We start from the raw sequence: 27,401 nt of genomic DNA, 5'->3' as shown, positions 1-27,401 counted from the left end.
TATTTTTAAATAACCTACAGTTGCATAAAAGCAAACAGAACCAAAGACCATGACTGATGAATATGGCAAGAGAGTGATGAGCTGGAAAAAGTATCAACATCAGCTGCTTACCCTAACCATTCTGCTATGAGTAAGTCATGACAATTCACCTTTGTATGAATTCATGTTACAATCTTTTATTCCTTATCTCAGTCTTTACACAATTACAAAAAATACTCTAAAATGTATTTTATCTGCAATTTAATGTTTTCATTTTTTGGCAAAGAACATATCCCTCACATTTTTATCAACCACTTGGAAGAAGAAAAAAAAAAAAAATCATGACAAACCCACATTGGTACGTTAAAATATATCAATTTCTTCAAGTAACAGACACAGGATTTTTTTTTTTAAAAAAAAAAAAACAGAAGTGAAATGAGGTTTAAACGAGGTTACACTCATAATTATGCAGAAAAAAATCATACGGTTTTGAAGATGCACTTAAAATGGAAATATTGGTTCACATACACACTGAAGAAAAAAATCCCTGATTAAAAACTGTAAAACAGGAAAGATAATTCACATTCTGTCTGCTAGTTACAAGAACATAGTTGAAATATTTTCACCACAATGATTCTGACATCCCCATTCAATGTCATGAACAGGATGCCACAGTTGAGTTTGACCCAGATGAACACTTAACATTTCAGCCACACCCAGCCAAACACACAGCTTTTGCAGTCAGTTCAATCTCAGTTGGTCTATCATTTCATTGTCTCACAAGGCGCAGTTGTATTTTAAGGAACTTTGCTTTTCTATTAAAATATACAATTTCTTAACAAATCAGAGGGCTAAAAATACAGACCAAAAAGGGGGGGGGGGGGGGAACTTTTGCTGAATACAGCAGAGATGAACCATAAAGTTCATTGTGTCCCTTCCACTGATGATCAAACCAGTTAAGGTGAGATATTTTAATGGAACCCAGTTCCTGTAGCAAACTGTTGGATATGGTTTGGGACCCTCACTTTTTTCAGTCCCCAACCCGAGATTACTAAAAAACGTTAAAACCCTTCTCATTTAAAACCTCTTCATTTCCCCTTGACCATCTAGAAACACACATACACACAAACACACACACAGATTTTAACTTTGAATATTCTATTCCACCCTTGCCTATCCCTCCTTTGTTTCCTCACTACTCCACTTCATACCTGGCCAGGCTGACGACATGTTGGAATCAGTAATGCTAAAATATTTAAAGTTAAATAAAAAATATACAGTTAAAACAGCAAATAGGATTAAAACTCAAAGTCTTTGTCTGCCATGTCAATGGCCCAGGCAAACTTCTCTCGCTGGGTTTTATTGTAGATTTTCTCAATGGTCACATTCCACTTCTTGCACCTAAAGCAGATATAGCAGAGAAAGAAAAGAAAGACATTACCAGGGTAAAATCCAGAATACACAAGGCACAGGCAGCTCAGACACTGTCAGTGGATAAGGGAGGAACCCTGTACTAAGAGGCCAAGAAGATGGAGAGCTGGGCTACAGCCAGTTGGCTCAGCAAGGTCCTGCTGCCATTGACACAGAAGACGTTCCCAAAATAAACTGAAGTGCCTGAGAGAGGGTGGACCAAATTCTATTCACAAGACTACATCTGACATTCATTCAGCTGAAAAAAAAGCTGACGAACAGCTACAATTCTTTGTCACATTTAACAAAATGTGTGGCTGTGATGTTTTTGTGTTGCTTACTATTAACACTGTCATGGCTTAGCTAACATTTTTAAACAAGGCAACCTTCAGTTTTTACCAACTGACACACATAAGATGGATATTTTTAAATCTTATTAATTATACATTTTTAGATCTTGCTTAAAGGGCAATACAGCAACAGTAGAGAGTGGGTCTTGAACCAGCAAGTTTGAGGTTACAAGTCCATGTTATTAATTTCTATTTTACCTACTGCTCCCCTTCCAATCATATTTTTAATATTCATCTTATTTGCCTAAGAGATTTTTCGAAGAGAAACTTCAGCTTCCAAAAAAACAGCTGTTGGGGGACAAGAACTAAACTTTTCACGTAACATTTTCATCTAAACAGTGATACCACACCAGTTTAAGAGCTGGGTGGTATCACACACATAACAGAAATTATTCATTCTGATGTAGAAAGATCAACATCTGCACTGATTCTGGTTTTATTCAAACATCCCATTAGAATATAACTTGCATATATGAATATATTGAGTATCCCAGGTATGCTTTTGCTTGACAGTTAATTTAATAAGCTTAAACTGATGATACTCAGACAGAGTGCAGCACATATTTAATACATTTTACAGAGAACATGACAAAACAGGTGTGGGAATGCAAATATGGCTCACATGTTCTCCAGTTACATATGCTGCCATCAGTACTGTCAGGAGCTATCCAGACTGCCTTTGTACATCTATGGACTGAGGTTCTTAAAAGCTTTACCAAAATATATTTAAATCAGTTTTTTTGTATTGTACATTCATGACATTTTTTCAATTAAGATCTCAGCTAATACATTTGTTATATGCAGCCCTCTGAGTTTATTAAAAATATGCAGTGTTTTCGTATATTGTGAGATAAATTCAGTGCAGATTCTCTGAGTTATGTATAGTCAGTAATGTCATAATAGGAACAAATTGCGATGAAATGTTATCAAAGAAACCATCAGCAATTCTTGCCCAAGACTGTGAAATTCAATCATAATGAAAGACATTTTCTTTCAGTCAGTTATAACAATACATCTGGACTCATTAAATCTCACAGCTGCCAAACAAAACCAAATCCTCACCTCTGGGCTGGACTGTTTAGTCTAATAGTTAAACAAACAGATGGATGGACAGCAGTTTGCTGTGTGTGTAGAGTGAGGCACACCTAAAAGAAAGCCTAAATGCACAAACAGCTCACCTAGCTTTATGGTGGTAAAAGCCTTTTTTTACAACTCTCTTTCAATGTTTATTCTGTTTTTAATGTGACAGTTAGCTACTATAGCACTTAGTGTAGTGGTTAGGGCTCTCACCTTGCAAACTGAAAGACCTGGGTTTGAATCCTCACTCCTCCTGTAATATCTTTGAGCAAGGTACTAACTCTGAACTTTCTATGGATTGATAAAGCAGGAATACCATACTGTATAAAAGAGTTAACCATTTAATATCTACTAATACTAATATTCAATGTCTAACATTGTTAGTTGCACTGGATAATGTCATTTGGCAAAAAAAGAACTGTGAAAAGTGATATATTCTTCAAACTTCACAGAACTTTAATGACTAAAACTACTGAAGTAGTTGCAGTATTGGAGACTATCAGTTAATTCATTTGAAACTTCACTAGCATGCTAATTTGCAAATTAATCAGAATAAATGATCAGATGAGGAAGACTTACTATAACATCTAACATCACTTGTCTATGATGTGAAGTTCTTACCAGGCTACTGTAATCCGGGGGTCCAGATAATTGAGTTTAGAGGTGCCCAAAGCAATTTGCTTATTCTCCTCACGGTCGGTTGCCTGTACTTCAAGCTTCATTAACTGCTCCTCTATTCTCTGCACAGCCTTTTTCTTGGTCTCCACAGCTCTACAAACCAAAGAAATAATGTCACAGATGTCCAACCAAGTCACAGAAGGCCACATGAGCACTTGAGTACCTGAAGTTAAATTGTTAACTGAGTAAAATATACAAAATTGAATGAATTTAAGACCTCATACCTCTTTGCCTACAGTTTTCCACAATGACCGAACTTAGCACTTACTTTTTGGTCTTCTCATCTTTCCGTACTTTGGCATCAGCCTTGGCACTTTTTAGTTCTCTTCTGGCATCAGCTAGCTGATCTTTCTTTGCATCTATCTGGAGTGACACAGAGAAACAAAAGAGGGTTGAAGAGCACAGCCACAGAAGAAGTGCCCTATCGTGAAGAACCTTCCTTAGCAAGACGTTACCTTGCTCTGCAGGTTTTGCATGGATTTCTCAAAGGTCTTAGGGGGGGCTCGCTGGTGGTTACACAGGATGGCCACAGCACGGTTGGCCCGGTTGTAGGACAAGATCTTTGCAGGTGTGTTGTCTTCAGCTGGTAACCAAATAGTGAAAGACATCAGTAACTGATTAAAAAAAAACCCATTCAGGCCTGAGAAAATCAGTTCCATAAAGACACATCATACTTCTAGATTCATGTTAACTACACTTTGAGCGTCATGTTATCTTAAACAGATATTGTTAATTGAACTGAATTTTAAATTCAGATATTAATATTTAAAACAAATGAAGAGTAATAAATAGATTAGCAGATTAATGATGCTTCTAATTAGAAAGCAGGACATAACTAAGCAAAAAAAGTGTCATCAAGAAAATATCAATTAATATGCATGACACAATGTGTAAGATAATTGCAGCAGAATTTACCTCTGCAGTATTCTATACTGTCCTATGAACAAACAGACAGACCTTAACCAGCAGATCTCAATACTGATCTACAGCTATTCATTTAACTGATTCTTTTCTCCAAAGCAACTTACAATGTTAAGTTACTTACCTATTTATACAGCTGGGTAATTTTACTGGAGCAATTTAGGGTAAGTACCTTGCTCAAGGGTACTACAGCTGGAGGTGGGAACTGAACCTGTGACCTTCGTGTCCAAAGACAGCAGCTCTAACCACTATGCTACCAGCTAGGTATTATAATGGTGTTTAGTCCAACTTGTTTTGAATCACATTAAAGAATGTTTTAGTAATACTGAAAAAACTAGGTGCTGAGGAATACCCATTAAGGTGTAGGCAGAAAAAAAACTATGTTTCAGGGTTGCTGGCGATAGTAAAATATGTTCCCATTAATTACGCATTTGTGTAACGTGTAGCTTCTAAACTTAAAGGATCGGCTACTCTAACATCACTTATGGCTCATGGAAGCCTGAAAACAATGCATTGCATTATTTTTAATCACAGAATAATGTACAATTACAAATATAGATGTATTTAATCTTTCACTGTTACAAGATTTGAAACGTGTCATTCAGTCCACGAACAGCTCAAGGCTAGTTAAATGAACTTATTTTGAAATTCAAAAATTCTGTAACTGTATTTATGAATTTTACATCCTTTAAAGTCAACAATTAGGAAGATGAAAAATTAGATTTTCAATGTGACCATAACATCTCAACTAGAATTCTTACGATACTCTATGGAGATGGTTCTTAATACTAGATAAAGTTTTGGCAGGGATGGGGACAACCGACAAGGGTGGTAAAGTATTAGATGTGCTCTCCCATTTCCCCCACCTTCTACAGAGAAAGACGCCAGTCAAAGGGCCTTTGATGGAGGTGCATGAACGTGCCCAGGCTCACTTACGGCAGGTCAGCTCCTTCAGCTGCTGCTGCAGGGTGATGGAGGCATTGTAGGTTCGGAACACTTTAGCTGTCAGTCCGTCCATGAGTTCCTGAAGGTGCTTGTTAAGAATAGAGGTCTGTAGGTAAAGACAAACACTGCACATGAGTACACGTCCACCCTAGTGAGGCATCAGCTAAATAAGTAAACACAGACAACTGGTATTGCCCATTCTCCATTATTATTACCAGACCAAGGTAGGAAAAATTCCAAAAGGACTAGAGACCCTTGCTTACATTGAGGCGGTCAAAAAGGTCATCCTCAGGCTGCTTGTTTTCCAGGAATAACTGTAAATTCTTAAAAACCTGAAAAAAATAACACACATATAAATAAGGACTGCCTAATTTAAATGACCCAAAAAAATTATCAATAGTACAAATGCTATAAAGGACAGAAAACAACAGTGAAGTATGCATCTTTGGCAAAGCGCTATTATTCATATTGCATCCTTGTCAAGATGTGTGAGTGTGCCTGACAGCGGAGATGCACGCTCACTTTTTTCTTGTTCCTGTGCCAGTAATAGCAGGAAACATTGTTGACGGAAATGCTTCAGAGCCAAGACCACCACAGTTGCAAACATCCTTGCAACGTTCCCGCCCTGGCCAGGAACACCACTGTAGATACTCATAGTTAAGTATATCAAGGACATGGTGCATCTGGGCCACTTGAGAAATTGTATGCTTTTTTACACTGCTAAAAAAAGTACTGGTAAAGCCCCAAAGCTACAGTATCTGGCTGCACCAACATAAGTCTGCTGCTAGCTGGCTTCCATACATGTAAGTGTTTTCATTTTCTAGGCAGGTATACACTGTTTACCAATTCAAGTCTATTTTGGAAAACAGAAGGACAGGGTGTTCATGTTTCTAATGAGCACCCTACGTCTTAACATAGTGTCTGCAATAGTATAAGAATTCATTATCCCGACAGATTGAATAAAACACCTGCATTTCAGATGTAAGATTTAAAAAAAATAATTTTGTAACTGAATCATGATGAATTAAAATTAATAAATAATTCATAATGCCAAAATGAGATCTGAAGACTATCAGAAACATGACTTTAATGTATGGCACAGATTAAATTTTCTGTTTCCCCTAATCATCCAGAATATAACTAGCTGCCTCGTTTTTACTTTTCATGCGGTTTATTTATCACTCTCTAGGGGAATCCTACACTGTTTTCGCTATTAGTATATATTAGACACACACACACACAGTTAAGGAAAAATTAAATTACTCAATCAAAGCACATGTTCATAAAATTCGTCAGAAATGAACTGCTGAACGTAAGCCATTTAATTTTTCCAGTTCAAGTGGCAGTCACACCAAACATCCACAGCCTTCAGTGTTTCACAAAGTGATTCATGGTTGTTGGATGAAGACATAGAAAAGGTCTGCCCTTGAAGGGGTGCTTAGCAAAATTTACAGTGCAATTACCTACTGAAATAATAGCAAAAATTACAAAAATGTTCTGGATAAAAACATCAGCTAAACAATACACAAAGTCAGGTAGAATCCTCTACATCACAGAATGCCAGTAAATGTCAGATTAACTGCAAAACTGATATAATCCATGCAATACATACACAGTGCAAGATCAGCCTTGGGCTCTTTCCATTCAGCTCATTACATGCTTCTTACCCTCTTCTCCACAGGAATGGTGTTGTAGTAGCGGATGGAGTCTTTTCCAAGGAAGTCAAACTCCACCACAAACTCTTGGCCATTCAGCTCGGGGTAGAGCTTAATGTGCTCCACCCGCAGTGAGCAGCAGCCCACAGTGTCTGCCGTTTCTCCCTCCTCCTTCTCATTCCCTGCCCTCAGGGCCAGCTGTAGGTAGAGAGGGCCAGTGTAAGACAAACATCACAAACGTACAGCGCAATAAAAATGAAAGTCTTACAAAGTACTTTTAAAGTTGACTGCGTAGTTTAGCTTTTACTGACTGAGTAGATGATGAAGAAAGAAGAAATTCTGCCAGAAGCTAACAAATATTGGACGTGCTTTATGTGACGGATTGGACAGCGGTCGGGAGTAAATACGACCTTGGGGAGACGAAGCATTTTTTACTTGAATTATTTTTAAAGAAAGTTTAATGAATGTAGTTTTAAATTAATAATGACATAATAAAAGTGTTATGCTGCGATGGACTGGTATCTCTGTCCTCCACTGGACAAGCAGATGTTGATAACTAACGAATGGATGAAACTGTTGTATAGTATTTTACTTTATTATAGCTTTGTCTGAGTTTTCTTTAGAGAACTTAAGCCATGAATAAATTGAGGGATGCCTCTATTATGTAGCTTTTACTATGACTTAACAGTACAAGACAGTTGAGTAATAAACAAATTTGGTTATGAACAGATTTCCAGACCCAACTGTGTTTGTAATTTGAAGAGCCAGTGTAATGTTAAGAAATACAAGATCTTTGCAGCACCCTGGAAGTAGGGGCAGAAGTGGTGATTTTAATACACTTTTAAGTTTTAAATCTTACGAACGTCATTTATGTGCCCCTGGACAAGGTAAATGACGTTCAGTCATTTGAAATGAAATAGTTTGGAATATAAACTATATGAAACTAACTTTAAGTAGCTTTTTATTACAGTATTTCATAAGATATTCATAAAGCTACATCAGAAAAAAAAAAAAAAAAACAGTACTGGTGGTTTTCAATACTCACTAATAGGCTCCATAACACTGACTCCATGGACTCAAGATAAAAATTCAGATGTTATGACTGGCAACAGTTTAGGAGCCACTGCTAGCAATACAAAATAAATTCAGCATAAACAGTTAATGTCTTCAACGAGGCATCTGCAATCCACCTTCTCCAGCTCTTCCAGAATGCTGGGTCTTTAAAGGCTTTTCTATTCCTCTCTCTTCGCCACACAACCCTTCTTCTACAATCAATCCACTGACTTCCTACTGCTACTAGAGTCCAGTGGAAAGCTTGGGACCGCCCTCACTCACTCCATGCTCTGATCCTCACTACCTCCAGTCTCTCATCGCTCTCTTACCATCCTCCATGATACCTCCATTCTGCCTCAGGCTCCCTATTTGCCATGCTTCCTCTGTTCTTAATGCTAGCGTCCACGTTGTGGAATGAGATTTCCTTCATCAACTGATCTGTTCACACTCTCTTGGCTTTCAGCTGCATCTTGAAGACCTTTCAAATAACAATTTGGGACTTAGTCTTAGCACTACTCTGACACTAATGCCTATACTTCATCAAAACTGCCAAATTTTTAAATACATGTCATATGTATATATACTACATGTTGTTTCCAGCTATGTCAAATGTGTTTGTGTGTGTAAGGATTCTAACATGGTGTAATTTCAAACATTATGTGATGTTGTAATCACACTGAAAAGATGTGAAACATTAAACTGTACATCAAAATGCACTCTATAAATAAGCTATTGTTTAAAATCGTCTAGTTACCACTGCTTAAGTAATCTATGAGTATCCAGCATGTTAAATCAACTTTCCTTTTTGCAGATCCTGAATTTATCTACAAAATGGATGAAAAAAAGGGTATATATTCAATTTTAGGTGAAAATAACAGAGTAATGGCGCTCCCACTCGACAAAATATGATAAGTTACCCTATCATACACGTTCAGTTTTCAACTCACTGTTTACTGCTTTCCATTTATACATAAGCATAGAAATATAGATGAAATCTGAGCATAATGTGCACTACATTCTGTGTACTGCAATACTGTTTATAACATTGAAGAACGCTACTTTTCTTTACGGGTGCTGCTGACACGACTCAGCTTGCCTTGTCGATGAAGTAAAGTGCTACGGCTCTCTGTCGGATTCGCATCTCTTTCGACTTCCAATCATCACGGTACTGTGCTCGGATCTGGTCCACACACTTCTTTAGCCTCCTAGCTGTCTCATACTTCTGCCAGTCCTTTTCTCCCTGGAGACACAAGCAAGCACAGGTATCAGTGTGCTCAAGAATCTGTACAAATGTAGCAACTGCACTGAACAACTATAACTACGGCTGAGAGACACTAAAACTCAGACAGAAGGAGCCTCCTTCTGCACCTTGATCCTGGAGCTGGGGTTCAGCATGATGTACTTGATGGAGCCCTGAATGTTTTCTGTCCAGGATACAAGCCATGTCACTTTGTTGTCATGTCGCACTTCCTTCCACTTGGTGCCTGGAGGAGGTTTAGGGTGCTTGGAATCCCTACAAGTGCAGAGCAGTTCAAACCAAGACAATAAAAAAGGAGTTTGCAGCTTAACCTTAAAATTACTCATAATGGCTTAAACATGTCCGTTTGCTTTAACGTGAAACTGACTGATCAAAACTACGTATTTTTTGTATCATTTCTTACTCCTTTGATCAATGTTGCCTCATAAGAATTTCTGAGGAATTTAAATGTACATAGAATCAAAAAAAGTATATTTTTAATCTACAGTACTATACATTAACACTGTATAGTACTTTACACTACATTTGCCAGTCCTGACAGTATAACACAAGTTCTATAATTTTGGAAACACTGCTTTACATAATGCATGTTTTCTTACTTATTTTATTTTTTCAGTAAAAATAACCTAAACAAAACCAAATATTAAATGTGTAAATTTTAATGTCATTATTTGACCATATGACCATCAATATAAAATTATACTTTGGAGTAAAAAAAACTTCTGCAACCCTTGCATACATCTAGAACAGATACATGCGACTAAGAAACAGGTCTGATTCGTGAGAGCTCAACTGGTTGAGCTCCACCTTCGAAACAGGATCATGGTGTAGTGCACAGACAAACAAACTAAGTGACCCGGCGCACTGCCGTGCTCGCTGAACACGAGCCAGGACACTGGTAGCTAAAAACAGCATCAACAATAGTAACAAAACAGTGATGACAATGACAACAATGAACGTGCCAGAAGTGCGGCAGGCCCTCAGAGAGGAGCCATGCAATGACTCAGAAAAGAAGCAGGTGAGAATGCAAGCTTAGGCGTAGACAGCTGTAGCACAAAAACATGAACCGACCAATTAATCAAGCACAGCAAACAATGAAGTTAATCAAATTCCATCAAAAATGCCATTACTGCTGAGTGTTTAATACGCCAAACAACTAAAAACAGGCAAACAATCCTGCCGTTTAGCAAGAGATACAGGGGCATACGAGCCGGCTCCACCACATCGTGCAACAGCTTTTCCCCTCAAGCTGTCAGGATCCTGAACTCTCTCTACCACCTTTAACATACCTGACTTTTGAACTCCGACCTCAGAAGCCACATCCCCCATCCAGAATGACACCAGTCACTTCAACACAGACTGCAGAGAATATCTTTCTTATGCCACTGACAGCTTCTGCTGAAACCTCACTTAAATCAGTGTCTATCTCAAGTATAGCTGCTGTATTTCTTAAATATATTCCATATCGACCTACATTAGGTCAAACTACCCCCATTTCCACAAACAATTATTGCACAAAAAAACCTTACTTCCTTGCACTACCACCAGTAAAATCTGTTTACGTTTCTATTTATTGAACCGAACATACCACCGCACTTAAACCCAAAGCGTTTTTAGTTTTATACAGGCAGTCCCCGGGTTACGAATGTCCGACTTACATAAAACCCGTAGTTACAAACCACCCACCCGTAAAGCCTACTATATTAAAAACTCGAGTTATATACAGTTTCGTAATAACAAACGGGCGCTACTTTGTAACGCACATGAAAACATTGCACGTCTACAGTGGTTTGTCGGATCGTGGGCGCATGGGCTTGAGGTAGGACTAAGACTTCCTTCTTTTCAGTCGGACTGTCATGCCCACAACCTCACCCGGAACGTCCACACCTGCCCGAAATCAGAGCAGCGGGGTATAAAGAAGCTACACCTGCACACCCTGGTTGCAGAATCTCATTTGAGAAATCCATCTCTTCAGCGCTCTCGAGTGAACCCACGGCAACCTACCCGTCCTTCCCAGTCCCTCGTTCCCGCCTCTGACGTCCACAGCTCCCAACGCTTGCATCGCCTCCTCAACCACGACATCGGATTCTCCCCAAGACCTACGTTTGCACATCGACCGAGCCACGCCTGTCCCTGACCATGAATCTCACCTGCTCCCTTGTGTACCAACAATAAAGATCCCGCGACTGGGTCCGGACACACTGACCTCAGTCTACTGCCCGCTCAGTATGACGCAGACCACGTTGTTGTTAACAGTATCTCGTGTGTGTTGCTGTATTTGGCTTTACATTTTTTTGTTTTTATTCTCTTAACCATGGCACCAAAGCGTAAATGTGATGCAAGTGAGGGTGATGCATCAAAGAAAAGGACAACAATCACAGCTGAAACTAAGAAGAAGAAAAGAAATAGAATAGAAATAGAATAGAAAGGTACACGATGTACTAAAACAAACACTCGACTAACTGACATTAGACACAAACAGTATCTAACTGTTCCGACTTAATAGAAATCTGACTTAAAGACAAATTTAGGAATGGAACTTGCGAAAAAAACTGCAGTATTTTAGCGACCCCTTGTGACTAAAGCAGATCAACAAATCATTATTTCTTGTATGGAAAGGTAGCCAGCAAAAGCTACACACTGCAGTCTTATACTTTTTCATTCAGTTGGTGCTTTTCTCCAAAGCAACTTACAATGTAGTGCTACATAAAATTTACCCACTTACACGACTGGGAAATTTCACAGATTCAAGCACCTTGCTCAAGGTTACTACAGCAGTAGGCGAGATTCAAAGAACCAACCTTAAAACTCAAAGAAAGCAGCTCTAACCGCTTGACTATCAGCTGCCCCAGTCAGTACTAACAGAAAAAATACATATTCAAAAATTACTGTGTAAATTGCAATATGTTACAAAGTATCTAAAAGCTTGTAACATCAATATATACAAGTATGATGAAATTATTTTCAAGACTATAACTTTAGTAATCTTCATTTATCTTTCAACACAATAAGCTCACTGAAAATAAACCAAGTTCTTTCTTACCCACAATTTACTAAATGTTTATAAATGAGCAGAAGTTAGAGGAGTCTTGATCCCATTTTAAAAAATTTCCTCAGCACATAAAAGGAAAAAAAAAAAAAAAGGCAGAACAGCGACAATTCTGCATGCACATTGCATTTTCTGAATGGGACACACATCATTTTACTGCCAAAGGTGTATTCAGAAACATTTAAGAGGTCTGTCAAGAGGCCAAGAACAGGGATGCATACTTTTCCTCCTAAGTTGACAAGGCCCAAGCTGGCTGCACTCACTTGCTGCAGTTGATGATGACGTCCTCTGGCCGGATGCGTCGCTTCAGCATGCCCATCTTGGGGTGGTCCCCTCGGCCACGGAACAGGCCTGGTGGCTCAATACGGAAGTTGGCAATTCGCTCCTTGTGGTTGTCCATCACACAGAAGCCGTACTCCTGCACGATCCGCTCATTCTCCTCTTTTATTTTCTGGAGGATACCAATAGTTTATGTTAAGTGATACTTTTTAGCTCTCTCTAGGGTGAGATGAGCCAAGTCAACAGGCCTTCAGTTAACCGTATTTACATGGCTTGTTCTAACAGGTCAGCTTTTAAACAAACCAGACATTCAATAGCTGTGTGATTTACTTGAATATTCTTCAAAGAATGTGCCTATGCTTTTAATTGCTCTTTTCTGAGTACAGACTTTGCTGAATTGAAGTATGCCCAGTAGACTAAAGGGTCATTTTATTATGAGCCCTATTCAAGAAGAAAACTGTTAAAGAATTATTCAGTAAAAATGTCAGGCAACATGGTGAACCTCTGTACAATGATCATATTCATGTTTATATCTCTGCATCCTACTCATTCTTAAACCTTACAAGGAATCATGGCCTTCATGACCCATGTCTATATACAAACCAACAACTGCTCACCTGCTTCTCCTCTTTTGACATTTGTTTTCGGGCCTCTGTCTGAGCCTTGAAGTATTCGCTCATTTCAGTAAAATCACATTTGCTTAAGTTTGTTATCTTGGATTTCTCTTCTGGTGTCATTTCCTGAAAAGCAAAGAGAGAACAAATACATCATGTAACAGACATACTTCTGAAAAAATAGCAAGTTGTAGTGACACTTTTGGCAAAAGAACATCTATTGTTCAAATAAAAATGTTCAGATGAATTTTGCAAGTACAAATCATCAGTACAAGAAATTCCTCTACCTTCTTCCAGTCCTTAAAAAAGTTGTTGCGGAAGACTTCCTTGGTAGTGTACTCGTGGTCCAGCATTTTGGCAAAGAATGTGGCCACTTCCTCGGCCTGGGGGCTAAGCTTCATGTGCTTCCCTGTGGGAGACCCACAGTGAGTCAAAGCCAGACCAGACAACAACTCATGTCATTCAAATACTTTTACTGAGTGGCAGAATGAGTTTTAACATTCTAAAAATGTCTACAAAATCAGCAATATGTACAGAGAAATCCTGAGAATCAGAAAAACAGAGGTAAAATAAAATTTGATTGAACTTGGAGAGATGCAGCACATTCCACTATTTACTTACAAGGCATTACCGCAATGTCTGATGCACCCTTTCATGGGAAAACACTTCTTAGGCCTCATGTCTTCAGAATCCTTACCATCATAATAAAACTTGACATTGCTGGGAAGTGGTTCATAGGGAGGGGCAAAGACAGGACCTTTGTGTTCTAGAAACTTCCATTTTGAGCCATCAGTGTACCGCTCCTCTTCCCACCTATAATTATAACAAGAGAAAGAACCTTGAGACACTGGTCAAATTCTAAACAAATGAAACTGGCTTAAAGTGTCAGCATGTGCCTCTGTGACAACTAAAACATACCATTACAACAAAAATAGAAAAAAAAAAAATTCCTTTTGACGGACTTATTAAATCATGATTTTTCAGGGCACACATCAGTTTGATTATAAAGCTGAACACGGCACTGAGCATTTTCAAACTGTTACTTGTCAGAGGCCAAAAAGGCTATATCTGGACCAAGTGTGACAACACTGTGAGCATACAGCACTGTACAATCTGGCACAGTGTTTATGTTGTACCTTACAAAACCAAAACTTCTGGTTCTCCTTTCTCATTAGCCAGTTCATTATTTCAGTCACACATATAATAATGAATACCAAGGATACATTTTGAGTAAGCAAAACAATGAAATCTCAAGAGTAACGTTCAATACGAATACAGTAAGGGCCGTTGTCTGTAGGTAGCCAGCCAGTAGTATGGGTTTGGTATACATTAGCCCTTTTTGGTTACCTAGCAACCATGACCATTTTTATTCCTTTGTGACCTCTGGGTAAAATGTTTTTATGTAATAAATTTAAACTTCAAAAACTTTTATGTACAGCACGTCATTATTGTTTCAAATAAGCGAAAACCATTCTGTTTTGAGTTGTACGATCTTTAGCTGTGAGTTTATTCTAAACGTACGACAAGCTCTCATGCTTTACTGCTTTAGTATATGCAAACTTGCATTTCCATCACCCACATATCAGCCTGTGGCCTTTCCCAAGAGCTTACCATTTCCACTTTTCCTCTGGCTCTTTCTTAGCCTTCTTCTTGCCATCAGTTTCATCTGTTTTCTTGTCCTTTGTCTTCTTCTTTGGCTCTATGTCCTGCAAAATCCAGAGGAAAAAAGACAAAAAATTGTTTGTACTGAATTTTGATTTGCTCTAGAATTTGCATAAATACCAAAGGGGAAAATTTAATAATAATAAAAAGTAATCCGACTTACTTCCTCTTCTTGTTTCCTCTTTTTTGCCTTCTTCTCATTCTCCACCTTAATTTTTTTAGGCTTAAATTCAATGCTGAAAAGTATATACAAGTTCCAGTTTTAATACACGTACAAGAAAAATTGTCATGTGTTTTGATCTTTCAAAAATTAAAATTATGTGGCATATAAAACCCACATACATGTAGAGAAACAACCTCACATGGCATAAAAATCCAGTGATGTCTGAAATATATAAACCTACTTATATTTCAAAATCCACTCCCACATAAATATGTGCATTTCAAACCAATTTGACTGCATCTTTCAAGAAATATGTAATATGGTGATATCACTAAATCACCAGTAATGTCTGTACAGATTTCTTCTGAAAGCAGAGACTGAATAACTTCTTAGACTTACTGTAACAGAGCTCTGTTTCCTTAGTGAAAAATTGCAGTATACTCACTCGTCGTCATCATGTTCCCGTTTTAGTGACTTCTCGTATTTGGGAGAATAGTAGAAGCTATCACCATCTGTTTCAGTTTTTATACGGGGAGGGCTAACAAAAGAAAAAAGAATTAGTTTTGAAAGACATGAGAGTTTTCATTAAGTGACACAATCAGCCTTCTGAAATCACAGAATTTGCATGCCTGGCTCAAGAATTGGATCAAGATGTAGCAACACTAGATATCTGGCTAGAAGCCTTGACTAGGTCATGCTAATGATCTCAGACTCATAGTTTGCCATAAACGCCGCTCCACATGAACAACTCCTCCCACCTGGCAAATCCATTTTCTTTCTCTTTCTTCGGTTTTTCATCAAAACTGAATGATTTGATCTGTGAAAAAAGGAAAAAGAAAAAAAAAAACACCTCTGACTTGCAGCGTAAACAGGTTTGCAGTGAAGAATACTACGCACACTATACTGTACAGAAAAAACATGGTGATCGAAGCCATCAGGCAAGACAGACACATGTGAGAAGAACATGCAAGTTATAAGGCCAACTGGAAAAACCATGAGTACCACTGTTATCCCTAATGCTACTTATTGCCTTTCCCACTGTACTTTGTGCTCTACATTGTGTTCTAAGCATCCTTGTATGTAAAGGGTACTGTAGACCTAAATCAAACTGAACTGAGCTAAAATGAATCCAGAAATGGAGTAATCAGAATGGAGGCTGCAGTTGGAAGGAAATTTACAACCTAATGCCAAGAAGCCTGCTGCTACCAAAGAGGTAAATACTGAGCAGTTACATTATTTTTTCATCCAAACTCAAATAAAACATTTCACTTGTATCAGTAACCTAATGCAGCGACAATCAAGAAAGGATGTGACCACAAAGGGGTTGTAATCAGAAATGTCTGTTATCTTAGCAGGACACATTCTTCTTCTTGTTGAGTAGTACATGTACCATTTTGGGAGTGCAAACACATTTAATGCATACATGTAAATATAATGAATAATCAAAAGCACATGTCAATACCAGACAGTAAAGGAAGATGGAAAGACTAAAACTCGTGTGTTACCAGAACCAGTTCTCTAGCAACCCTCTGCTTACAATGAGTTGCATTTCCATTGATCTGTAATGTATATCCAGTAAGCTATTCATTGAAAAATCATGTTTTAAAAAACACAGCGAATCCTACTGCCTTACAGTGACATCTGTGTATAACTACAACTAATATTTTTTGGTTCATCTCAGTCTGACAGCTTGATTCAGTTGATAAACTCTACCAGAGAAACTGAGAAGTTAAAGTCACGTTAAACTAAATTAGTGCTGCCAAGAGTTCCTCTGACATAGAATAGAAATGCATTTAAACATACATTATCAGAGTATAGTTTAATATATGAAATGTGCCCACTAATCATTCAGGGTCTATATTCTTACATTCAGGAAGGATTTTAATGCAATGAAACCCAAAGCATTTCAATGTACAACAAATGTAATATTTTGGACCATTTTCAAGTAAATTATTTCTGGGTTATCCCAAAGATGTTAAATAACTTGCAGAAGCATTTCAGCAAATAAAATATTCCTTGAATCTGATCATTTACGGACAACAGTACTTAAAACTAATACTGAACGTAGAACACTGACTAATGTATATCATTTATTTAATCACAGCTTAACTACCATCGTGTTTAAAGTCTCCTTCTAATAGTCCAATTAGCTGAAGTCACACACACACACACACAGGATTATTGGATTTTATGAGACAATATTAATTTAATTAAGGTACCTGCCTATTCACCATGGGTATTGCTGAAATTATGCAATTTAAAGTGAATCTTAAAGTAGCACTTTTTGTTTAACATTATTTCAACAATGCAAGTCACTATAAAAGCAAAAGAAATCAAGGCTATTTAATTACAAGGTCAGTCTGAACAAGGGTTACCAGGACCAAAAATGAGAAACGCTGCAATGAAGTACGGTAGGTGAGGTAAATTGTTCATGACACTGGAGAACATATTTATAGTATGTAATATATTATGTTACATGAGCTGTTATGTTATGAATTCCAGAACCACTTTTGGACCAAGGATCATGACAAGGTACTTTCAAATACTGTGGGTGTTGAAAAAGTAAAATGTACAAGAACTTCTCTGTTAACAGTCCAGTATATGACCGCCCCTAACCCTTGCTACCCTTCAATACCCTTAGCATAATTTTTTGAAATCACTCAGTTGTGTCTCCGGGGACATTTTCAGCAGTTGATTGGTCCAGCTGAACTCTCAGTGCTGCTTTTTTCTTTTACTTTGTCGGCAGATTTGCACTCTGTTTGCACATTCCTGCACATGCATCATTACTGTGTAGCATGTGCACTGCTGTAACCTTATGCAATTTCCTTCCAGAAAAAGAAAGCATTTTCTATTCAATTCCGTTTTTTCCATATTTTCAAGTGGGATGGAATGTACCAAAGTCACTGAATATGTCGAATCTATAATGAAAGGCACTCAAATCATGGTGCAGCCCAAAGGGCACTCAAGTCAACCTGCAGCACTTGCACCTGGCCCTCAACAACCCAGCTGAAGCTGAAACAAGCCAAGAGCTTCTTCTCCAGAGCACCACACTGCCAAAGAAACTAACCTTCTCCTCTTTCCTCTTCTCCTTGTGCTTTTCCTTGTGTCTCTCCAAGCTGCCATCTTTGTGCTTCACTTTGTCTTTGTCTCTGTGTTTCTTTTCTGAGAATTCCTTGTGTTCACTAGAATGTCATTAGAGAAAAAAAAAAAAAAGAAATGGGGAAAGGTAGGTCAGATGTTCCCAAGTTAGAAGTGGTGGACACCACAGAGACTGTCGGTCGAAAAGCACTACAGAGAAAGACTCACAAACTTCTTGAGAACAGAACAGTTACTTTTTATTATATTTACTGTGAATCCTGCTCATTTCAGCTTAAAACTAAGCCATGATATCCCCAGTTTCTAGTTTCATATGTGTTACTTTGTGCTGAGCCAAGAAACACAGACCACACTGTACTGAAAACAAAATTGACAGATTGCCTGCAGATGCCATTAAAAAACCCTTTGTTCTAGAAAGGATCTAAAGCAATGGATATCAGCAAAGAGAAAAGACTATTCTCAACAACCTTTCGCATGTCGGTTTCTACACCATCTGAACATTTCTTGTTTGTGTGTAGGTGCTTCCATTATGAACAAGTTCAGCACAAAGACCATGAACTCCTATTAGATGACTCTCACTTAGTCCCCCAACTCTACCCCACCCAACCCCCGCTCCCTGCAGTGAGGACACAGAACCAGGCTACACTGTTTACATTACTGAAACAGTGAAAAGAGCGCAATGAAAAACCTGTCTTCTCGCATGGGCGTGTGGGGGTGTTTTTGGATCTCAGGACACAAAGTCCTTCACGCTTTGCTGTCCCCAGGCAAGTCTCCTCATCATTTTTCTCCAACACAGAGTACTGGTTGTGACAGGGGCTAGGCAGCCACAAGTAGCAGCATGTGGCTGCGATGAGTCCTGAACAAGACAGCACTCTGTACTAACTTCTCATCAGTGTCACTGTATTCCTGTCTGATACAACCCATTTCTGAGCAGACAGTGGCACATAACTGAGTACGGGGAAAACGAGGAGTTGGACAAGGTGACAGCTGGGACAGTCAATCCATTTGCTGCTTACTTGGTTACACATGTATCAGGGAAAAACACACTTCCTGTGAATGAACATGCTGCTGTCAAATGAGGTGACTTTTAGGGAACAAGAGTGAGGGTTTGTGCATTCTAGGATTCCAAGAGAAAAGGTTGGTGAACAGAGGGGACAACCTTGGAAAACAGGTGAGTTGACAAACAGCAGTTCACACACGGAGAAGAGAAACGTACCTGTTACTGTATTTGGATTTCTCCCGTTCCCGGTCTTTTTTGTGGTCTTTATGCCTGTGTTCTTTGTCCTTATGCTTGTCTTTGTGTTTGTGAGATTCTGAGAATAGATAAAGGATTATTTTTCACATATTGGTTTAGAAAAAAGGAAATAAAAGTCATACCTAGAGGATGGCATCACCTTTACTGGAGACACCAATAAAAAGGTAAAAACAGCAGGCTTCAGTTCCAGAAAATGTGACAGTGCAGCAGGACAAGTTGAAGTACACTGCTGCTTGCAGCACAGCCACACAGTACGATTACGATGTGATGAGAATGGAATAAATTGCTAACAGGCCTCAGGCAGCACAGCTCCACAATAATAGGAAGGTTATTATAACATACTGTATGCGTAGCTCTTGCAACCCCATGAACAACACAATACACAATGTAGTATCAAGAACATGTTCAAGATGTTCTCATGAACTAAAAAGGAAAAAACTGACTTATTTTGACATTGCACAACTGAACAAAAACATTTTTCAAGCAGTATTACCATGATATAAGTATTGCAAACATGCCATTTTGAAGGGAAAATAAAGACAATAATTTTCAACTTAGCCTGAGCCTGGTAACCACTCCAGATAGTCCCCAGCACAATGCATGATCTCTCCTCAAAATATTCGAGTTCTGAGTTCCAAAATCAATACTACAAATGTTAAAGATGTCTTCACCTGTGAAATGCACACATTTGAAACACAGGCTATACACTGCAATGCTGGTGGCTTTTTAAAATTATGTGCTGCTTCCTACATAACCATGCCTATTAGACAGCAATAAGTTATTACACTACTCAAATTTAATCTTCTGAAGATGTAACTCACTTAAAGATCCTGTTACTTAATGGCAGCACAATAAATCAGTGACAATCCTGATGGCTCCATGACTTAGTAACAAATACAATTCCTTCAGAATAACATGAGCAGACCAAACAAACTTCTTCCATAACTCAAAAAGGGCCAAAAACTTCCCAGTTTTCATCTGGTAGTTTGTGCTGTGTTAATTTCAGAGGAAACATTTTAGATTGTAGTAGTTGTTATACATTTTAAGCTTTATTTTTTAACAGATCTAATCACTGGTAGCGATGGAGACAAACACACATGAACACAAAGTAGAAAGGCAACTTTAAGAGTACGTCTGATGATCGAAGGAAATGGCAAAAAACCAACAGTAAAAGAGAGGGGAGGGGAATCAACATTAAGGTACCAGTAGAGAAGAATAAACGTGATAATAAGGAATGGTCATATTGTGCTTTCTTAGTTAAAGGAAGCTCAGTGCCCAGCATCAAGGTGTGACACCCTACAATGACAACAGTCTCCTTCTTCTGGGTCCTGAGTCAAAGTGCTCACCTTGTCCCACAGCAAACACTGTGCTCTTCCCCTCAACAGTCAGAATCCACATTCTCAGCCTGCTCAGCACAGAGCTTCAACAGCAGGAGCCATTAGTGTTGCTGGAGCATCTCAAAGCTGCAGTATAAACCCTGAACAGTTGAGACACATGGTTGCTGTATTAACTGAGAGTAATATCTGATCCAATTACACGACTAAAGCTTTAGGTGGAGCTAATGCTGGAAGCATGTTGAAGACTTCAGGAGCAGAGTAATCTCCCTCCTGCCTTAAATCTTCCTGCCTTGGTGGAAGGTGTGCATGTGTGTATTTGTGTGTACGCACTGGTGATGTAGCCGAGTTTGGCATAAATGCCAATTTAAAGGGAAGTGGGCGTCACACGCAATGAACATTCAATGAAATACTCAAGAAACAAAAAGGCAGACTGGGAAAAACAGGATAAGTAGTATAAAAATTAAGATGTTTCCATCTGAAGCACAAGGGATTTAAACTTCTGCTTTCATCTAATGAGATCTAAACTACTTCCTCAACAACACCACACATTTAGTAATCCCAGAGTCTTAATCCCATTCTCAGTTTAAACCTAGGTAAACCACCAGAATGCAGTTGTTAGCTTTCACTTGTTTCACCCTAAGTCTATGTCAAACTGTTACTTTACACCCAGAAGAGAATCAGAGATCAGAGTAATTTCTTTAAATTAAGTTGCAGTTGAGTCACCATTGTGCATCAGCTGCAGTGAAGGAAGTCACCCTAGCTGCGACTGATGTCTTTCAGAACACAACACTAGCAGGTGCACTGACACTAATGTCCACCTCTCTTCCATCATCCCTATGGAAAGAGCATCGCAGAAACCTTTCCTCTTAAACACTGAGACCATCCGTCTTGCTGTGGTGAAAAAATACAAATAGTTCAGCATTCCCACAATGACATAAAAGAAACTTTCTTTGGTTCCACCATGATGAACACAGAGCTGGAGAGAAGTGAAACAAGAAGGAACCATGTATTTTAAGAATGAATCTGTGAAATGTCCCACAAAAAAAAAAAAAAAAATCTCAACTGTTCCACTACAGCTGTTATAACTACACAAAACAGATGTCATGCATCGCTGCTTTTCTTCATAAACACAATGCAACAATTCAAAAAACACCTAGAGTTGGAGTAAAATAAGCAAGAATTTTATTTAGTGCAGACTTACGATGGTTCGACTTACAATTTTTTCTACTTTATGATAGTGAGCTGGCAACAGACATTCAGTAGAAACCGTACTTCAAATTTTGAATTTAGATTTTTTTCCCGGGCAAGCGATATGTGGTGTGATACTCTCACAATGCCGGGCAGAAGCAGCGATCCGCATCTCCCAGTCTGTCATGCGGAGCTATGTATTAGTTGTATTAAATACATTTTCAACTTACAATATTTTCAACTTATGATGGGTTTTGCAGAGCGTAACCCATCGTAAGTCAGGGACCACCTGTACAAAGATTACTAAACATTATTTACAAGGAAAGATGTTTGTTTTTGATTCTCTTATTCCAATGTTATTGCTCTCAGTACATGCAATTTGCTTTTACAATAAAGTTTTAAAAAATACCAGTAAAAAAATGACAGGTGTGAAAATTCATTCGTGCATCACAAAATGACAGCAGTAATTCACTGCAACATGCATGAAAAAAATGCAAGTCTCACAATAAACTGCCACAGACTGCAATCACTTGCCTGGGTTTTTTTAATCGCTTTTTTGAGTTTAGCATACCATGATAAATGTACTTAGGAGGAGGAAAAATATATTAGATCTTAGGAAACCAGCTTTGCATAACTAGTCATATTTAACAAATCTACTCAGTCAGACTAACCACTTGTCCTGTTCAGGATCACAGCAGTCCAGTGCCCATCACGGAATCATATGACAAAAGGCTAGGGCGGACACCCTGAATGGGATGCCAATCTATCACAGGGCAGGCTCTCACACACACACTCCCATTCACACACAAGGGACAACTTAACATCACCATTTCACCTAAAGCAAGGAAACCCACAGAGATATGGGAAGGACGTGTAAACGCCACACAGACTGAGCCGGATTTGAGTCAACACCCAAACAACCAGGCCACTGTGAGACAGCAGTGCTACCTGCTGCGCCACCATGCCACTGACCCAAATTTACTTTTAGATATATTTTGCTCGTCTGAAAAACTTTTACCCGAGTACAACAGGTATTCTTGAAACAATGTTTGACTTCATATAGATCTCACAATCTTGTGCTCTACACTCATGAAAAATAGCAGCAGAGGGTTTTAACTACTTTTCTCCCCTTATCAAGCAAGGCCTGTTGAAAATACAGAAACAGCTGCTTTAGTTTATAATGATTTGTTGTATTGAGCATACTGCACTAAATATTCCCTTATAAAGACTGCAATGGCTGGCACTTCATAACATTTCCTATATTTCATTTAAGTAACACAAATGATGTGAACAAGCACTCCAGACATTTCACAGCATGAAACAAGTGTGTAACAATTTTGTGACTGTATTTCAGGCTTTCAAAAAAGCAGCAAGTTCTTTGTATGGGGAAACTACCAAAGCAAATGTTTAATTTACCAAATAAATGAGTACTATAACAGGTGTACAGTGCAAATGAACTTTTCTCACAGCCTCTATATCAAGAGACTAAAACCTGACAACCAGCTCTTATATTTCATTCTTAGTGGCACTGCCTATAACACATTTGTATGTGAACGGATGATTATTTACAATGTCATAACAATGTAACTATAAAAGAGCAAGTGACAAAAATGTGCAAATAGGGCATTGATTCTGGGAACCAATTAAATTTTGGCATTCGCCTGAACACATATTTACTGCAAAATAACTTGTCTAAATCCCCCTGCCAAATGAGTGGATTTACATCAAGCACTTCCATGTTTAGGGAATGTCTGCAATGGTGTATCAGAGCAAAGTCTCTTTCATCTGGCTAACAGTCTAGTTGAAATTATGTTGACCCAACATTAAATGCATTCCCTTGCGAGACCAAGACAATAATATTACTAATTTCACTTCAGTTTAAATTTACTGGGGAGGCCTCCTCGGTCCCCTAACTATCACAGTTTCTTTTTCCAAACAGTCTTGGGACCAAACACCTTACAGTGTAACTATGTTTACTGAAAGAATTATGAATAATAACTGCTGATTAAGCTGAGAGAAAAAGATGAATACATTTCATACCATTTAATACACAGGTTTTCAGTCCCCTGTGCTGATTTTCACCAACAAAACTACCGCGGAACCATTTAGCATATTTATTATTGCAGATAGTGGAAGTCTTATTATGAATTCATTCTATCAAATTAGATTTAGTACAATTTAAGCCCACAATAATCTGCTCCAAACTACCCATTGTTGTCTAATCAGCCGAGGTCTTGGCATGTTTGGCCTTGTAAAAGATGCCAGGATTGCAATTAGATTTAGGTTCATCCTTACAGCAGTACGTCAGCAGGCATCCTGGAACAAAGGCAGAATAGTGCATCTCTTGGCAACTTCAGCAGAGGTTCCATCAAACAGGGTAAAAGACAGGACAACAAAATTTCACTATACAAGTTCCTGAAGAACAGGTCGCACGAGCCACGAGAAAGCTCTTAGGACGAACTAGCTCGGGATGTCTTTAAAATTATACATCCAACTGCACTTCCCTGCCTAACTACATACAACGGACAACTGTACAACTGGAAGTGCCAAAGAAAACGGGGGGAGTCAAAAAACCCACCACCGAATGATTTCAAAAGAAACGGTCGGCCAAGCCAGTCTACCTACATGTTATCAATGTGAAACATGAGAGAGAGCCTTTCTGCTGCTCAGCCTCACCATGCGGCCTGGATGCCTTTGTGCGCCCGCGCGGTTGAGATACGGCCACCTCTCCACCACAGGTAACAACAGTCGACTGCATCTAGTTAGATAGACTGGTTATGATGCAGAGCACATTTGGGATGACTGGTGCACACCAACGTGCAGAGGCAGAAAATTTCATTACTGCCAACAGGGATTTCATAAGTTTGCAGCTGCATACAACACTGATGAAACATATTATGAGAAACAGACGTTAACTTCTGCTTTTTTCGTATTCAGGTAATAACAGGCTCTCACATTTCCAGTTAAAAGGGCATGTCATGTCTTTATTTGAACTGTGACACAAACAAGATCCACACAGCAGTGTCGGTGACTCCGACGAGTGACTAAAATCTAAATACTCACCAAAACTTAAGGGTAATATGGTTACGGCTTTGATTGAAAATGATTCAAGCATTTTAGTATTAAAAACAAATGCACAAAAATTGTTACTAACCACTTGATCGGTTAAAGTCATACACATATCCATCAGTCTGTCTACAAATATGGTCCAAAATGGTTTTATATTGCACACAGAAAATAGGGACAACAACACTTAAGAGCCCTGTCTGAGCTTGAACTTGGTCTTGAGCACCATGTACTCTTTCTTTCCAGCACGTGGGCCCATCTTAGCCTTAGGACAGAGGCAGTAGAAACATTTCAGCAGAACAAACACTTATACAGGACATCTTAACAAAGTACTTTCCAAGCAATTTGTGCAGAAATTGTGATATACAGTTATACTTAGCAGTGTAAGAAAAGTTTTCAAAATCATAATTTGCAGCTCCCTCAAATGTGGGAGTTACAAGACAAAGCCTAGAAGAACAATTTCAGATTTAATTTGCTTCTTGAACTTTAAAGTACTTAAGTTTATACCACTATTTCAAATATAATTTGCTTATGTTCAAATAAAAAAAAAAGAAACTCGACATCCAAACCAGGCAGCAAGTGCACTAACTAAGTAACTGGTCCGTTAAAAAGCTCACGACGAAGGAACTGGTGTGGTGTGTGCGGTACACTGAACTATTCTTCCATTGACAATTATTATTTTTACATTTTCTGGAAATGAAGAGGGGAAGGTGCCGAGCATCCCGGACCCCCTCCCCCTCTCCCTCCCCGCGCTCCCGTTCCCGCTCGGGCTCGCGCTCCCACTCCACGCGCCGCCTCCATATCGCGGCGATCTGCTCTTCGTGTTCTCGGCGCTCCGGCCGCTCGACGGAGAAAAAGAAAATGGCGCAGAGACTAAGTCCTCAACCCCCCAAACCGCCACTTTCGGCACCAAAATACACCGTATAGTCCCGCTCCTCGAGTCAGGAAACACCGTTTTCGGAAAAAGAACGTCCAGCTCTATCGGACCGCGAGCTCAAATCGGCATTTTAACCGTATTAAATGCGATTTAAAAGGCCTCCATTTGAACAATAGGCGCCTGTGAGTAACGGAGAAGGGACTTAGTCTCTGGGACGCCATTTCTGTCCTCGAAAAACTAACTGCCGAACACAGACGGATCACGATTTGGAGTGAAAAACAAAGGCACTAACAGTCGTTTCAACACAATTTTACATAGAATCTAACACTTACCGTTAACCCGGGATCCGGAATCAATCTGAAAAATAGAAACATGTCCCAAATTGTTTATATATTCAAAATGTACTCCGAGAACCACACACCACTAAAATACATGATGTCTGCGGCCAGCGAGCTCACTACTACTACCACCAGGTTATGAAAATATATTTTTACAGTCAAAAATTCCTTAAAACTCATGATAAAGTTTGCATTTTAATAGCAACTGATTAGATAACGAATGTATTTTAAAATGTAAAACCTGAGTAACTGTGTCAATTCTGATAAAAAGACATTTTTACAAAATCATTGCCGGCGATAAAATTGTCATCTCTACTTAATATGATCATCGGACAAAGCATGTTTATCAGCTATGACATAACAAAATATAAACAATACTAGCTACCTTGGAGTCCTTATGTCCATGATCGCCACTCATTGTGTCGTTTCTTTTTTTGTTTAAAAAATAAAATATGAAAATATATCGGAGTATATGCCGGCAAAGAAGCGCTGGGCAGAATGTAGCAAGAAGCAGTTGTGTAACAGACTAAGTCCGAAAATCGCCCAAATGCGCATGCGCCGGCCCGTTTAAATGGGGAGAGCGAGGAGCCCATCCACCGTAGCCCCGCCCACTTTGTAGTGCACAGATTCATTTCTGTCATACAACGAGTACGGGCTGCGTGCAGCGGGTACAAACGGGTCAGCAGTCCGGCCGAACTCCTGTGTTTTGTCCCCCTACAGAAGACGGACAACGAACGGGAAACTCTGGCGAAAGTATAAAGTAATGCAGTTTTTCATTTGGCTGTACCGCGGTTGTTTTCAGTTATCCGAACGTGTGAACTTACTGACTGTATTTGTTCCAAGTGGGAGTAATGTATAGTTAGCAGTATTTACTAGTTTAGCAAAACTTTTTTCAAATTCTTGTAATATTTGCCCTCTACTACGTGAATAGTTGTATTACAGCATTCCATAAACAATTCCCCTTGCTTTTTTTTATTTTTTTTTTTTTTAACCTTCAGAGCAATTATTTTGTGCTAAATTAAATACTTAGAAGCAGCCAAACGCCACAAGTACAATGTGTAGATGGAACAATTTGTGCATCAGCACCAGAACTTTCCGCATGCGAATTCACTCGTACGGCGTGGGTACTGGAGGGCGAAATGTTGCGTGGG

General features: G+C 38.9%; 1 protein-coding gene across 2 annotated transcripts; it reads right to left on the bottom strand.

Moving 5' to 3' along the window:
- Nucleotides 1–156: 156 nt before the first annotated feature.
- Nucleotides 157–26,781, bottom strand: top1b (DNA topoisomerase Ib). Of its 2 annotated transcripts, none has more exons than XM_018756729.2 (21): nt 26,633–26,781; nt 26,245–26,269; nt 19,406–19,502; nt 18,161–18,275; nt 15,852–15,910; nt 15,539–15,631; nt 15,094–15,166; nt 14,880–14,974; nt 13,966–14,081; nt 13,556–13,677; nt 13,272–13,394; nt 12,639–12,826; nt 9,437–9,581; nt 9,165–9,308; nt 7,028–7,213; nt 5,624–5,692; nt 5,352–5,466; nt 3,950–4,077; nt 3,763–3,857; nt 3,438–3,587; nt 157–1,380 (listed from the first exon to the last, which is right to left on the bottom strand). In XM_018756729.2, the coding sequence occupies exons 1-21, from the start codon at nt 26,666–26,668 to the stop codon at nt 1,278–1,280; spliced, it is 2,277 nt and encodes a 758-aa protein (XP_018612245.1). In that variant the 5' UTR covers nt 26,669–26,781; the 3' UTR covers nt 157–1,277. The 2 variants fall into 2 exon arrangements, with proteins under 2 accessions (XP_018612245.1, XP_018612246.1); XM_018756730.2 differs by having other exon boundaries at nt 26,636–26,781.
- Nucleotides 26,782–27,401: the final 620 nt, after the last annotated feature.

Source organism: Scleropages formosus, chromosome 2 (genome assembly GCF_900964775.1).
Source record: "Scleropages formosus chromosome 2, fSclFor1.1, whole genome shotgun sequence".
In the NCBI taxonomy this organism is placed as follows: domain Eukaryota; kingdom Metazoa; phylum Chordata; class Actinopteri; order Osteoglossiformes; family Osteoglossidae; genus Scleropages; species Scleropages formosus.
The sequence above is the reverse complement of the archived record's forward strand: the minus strand, read 5'-3'. Positions and strand labels throughout refer to the sequence as shown.

What these genes read in the sequence shown, in the direction of transcription:
- top1b (XM_018756729.2), bottom strand. Translation starts at nt 26,668, where the DNA reads ATGAGTGGCGATCATGGACATAAGGACTCCAAGGTA. An exon ending in TGCAAAACCTGCAGAGCAAG is followed by an intron (nt 3,858 to 3,949) that starts GTAACGTCTTGC and finishes GTGTCACTCCAG; the next exon opens with ATAGATGCAAAGAAAGATCA. An exon ending in CCCCGGATTACAGTAGCCTG is followed by an intron (nt 1,381 to 3,437) that starts GTAAGAACTTCA and finishes TATCTGCTTTAG; the next exon opens with GTGCAAGAAGTGGAATGTGA.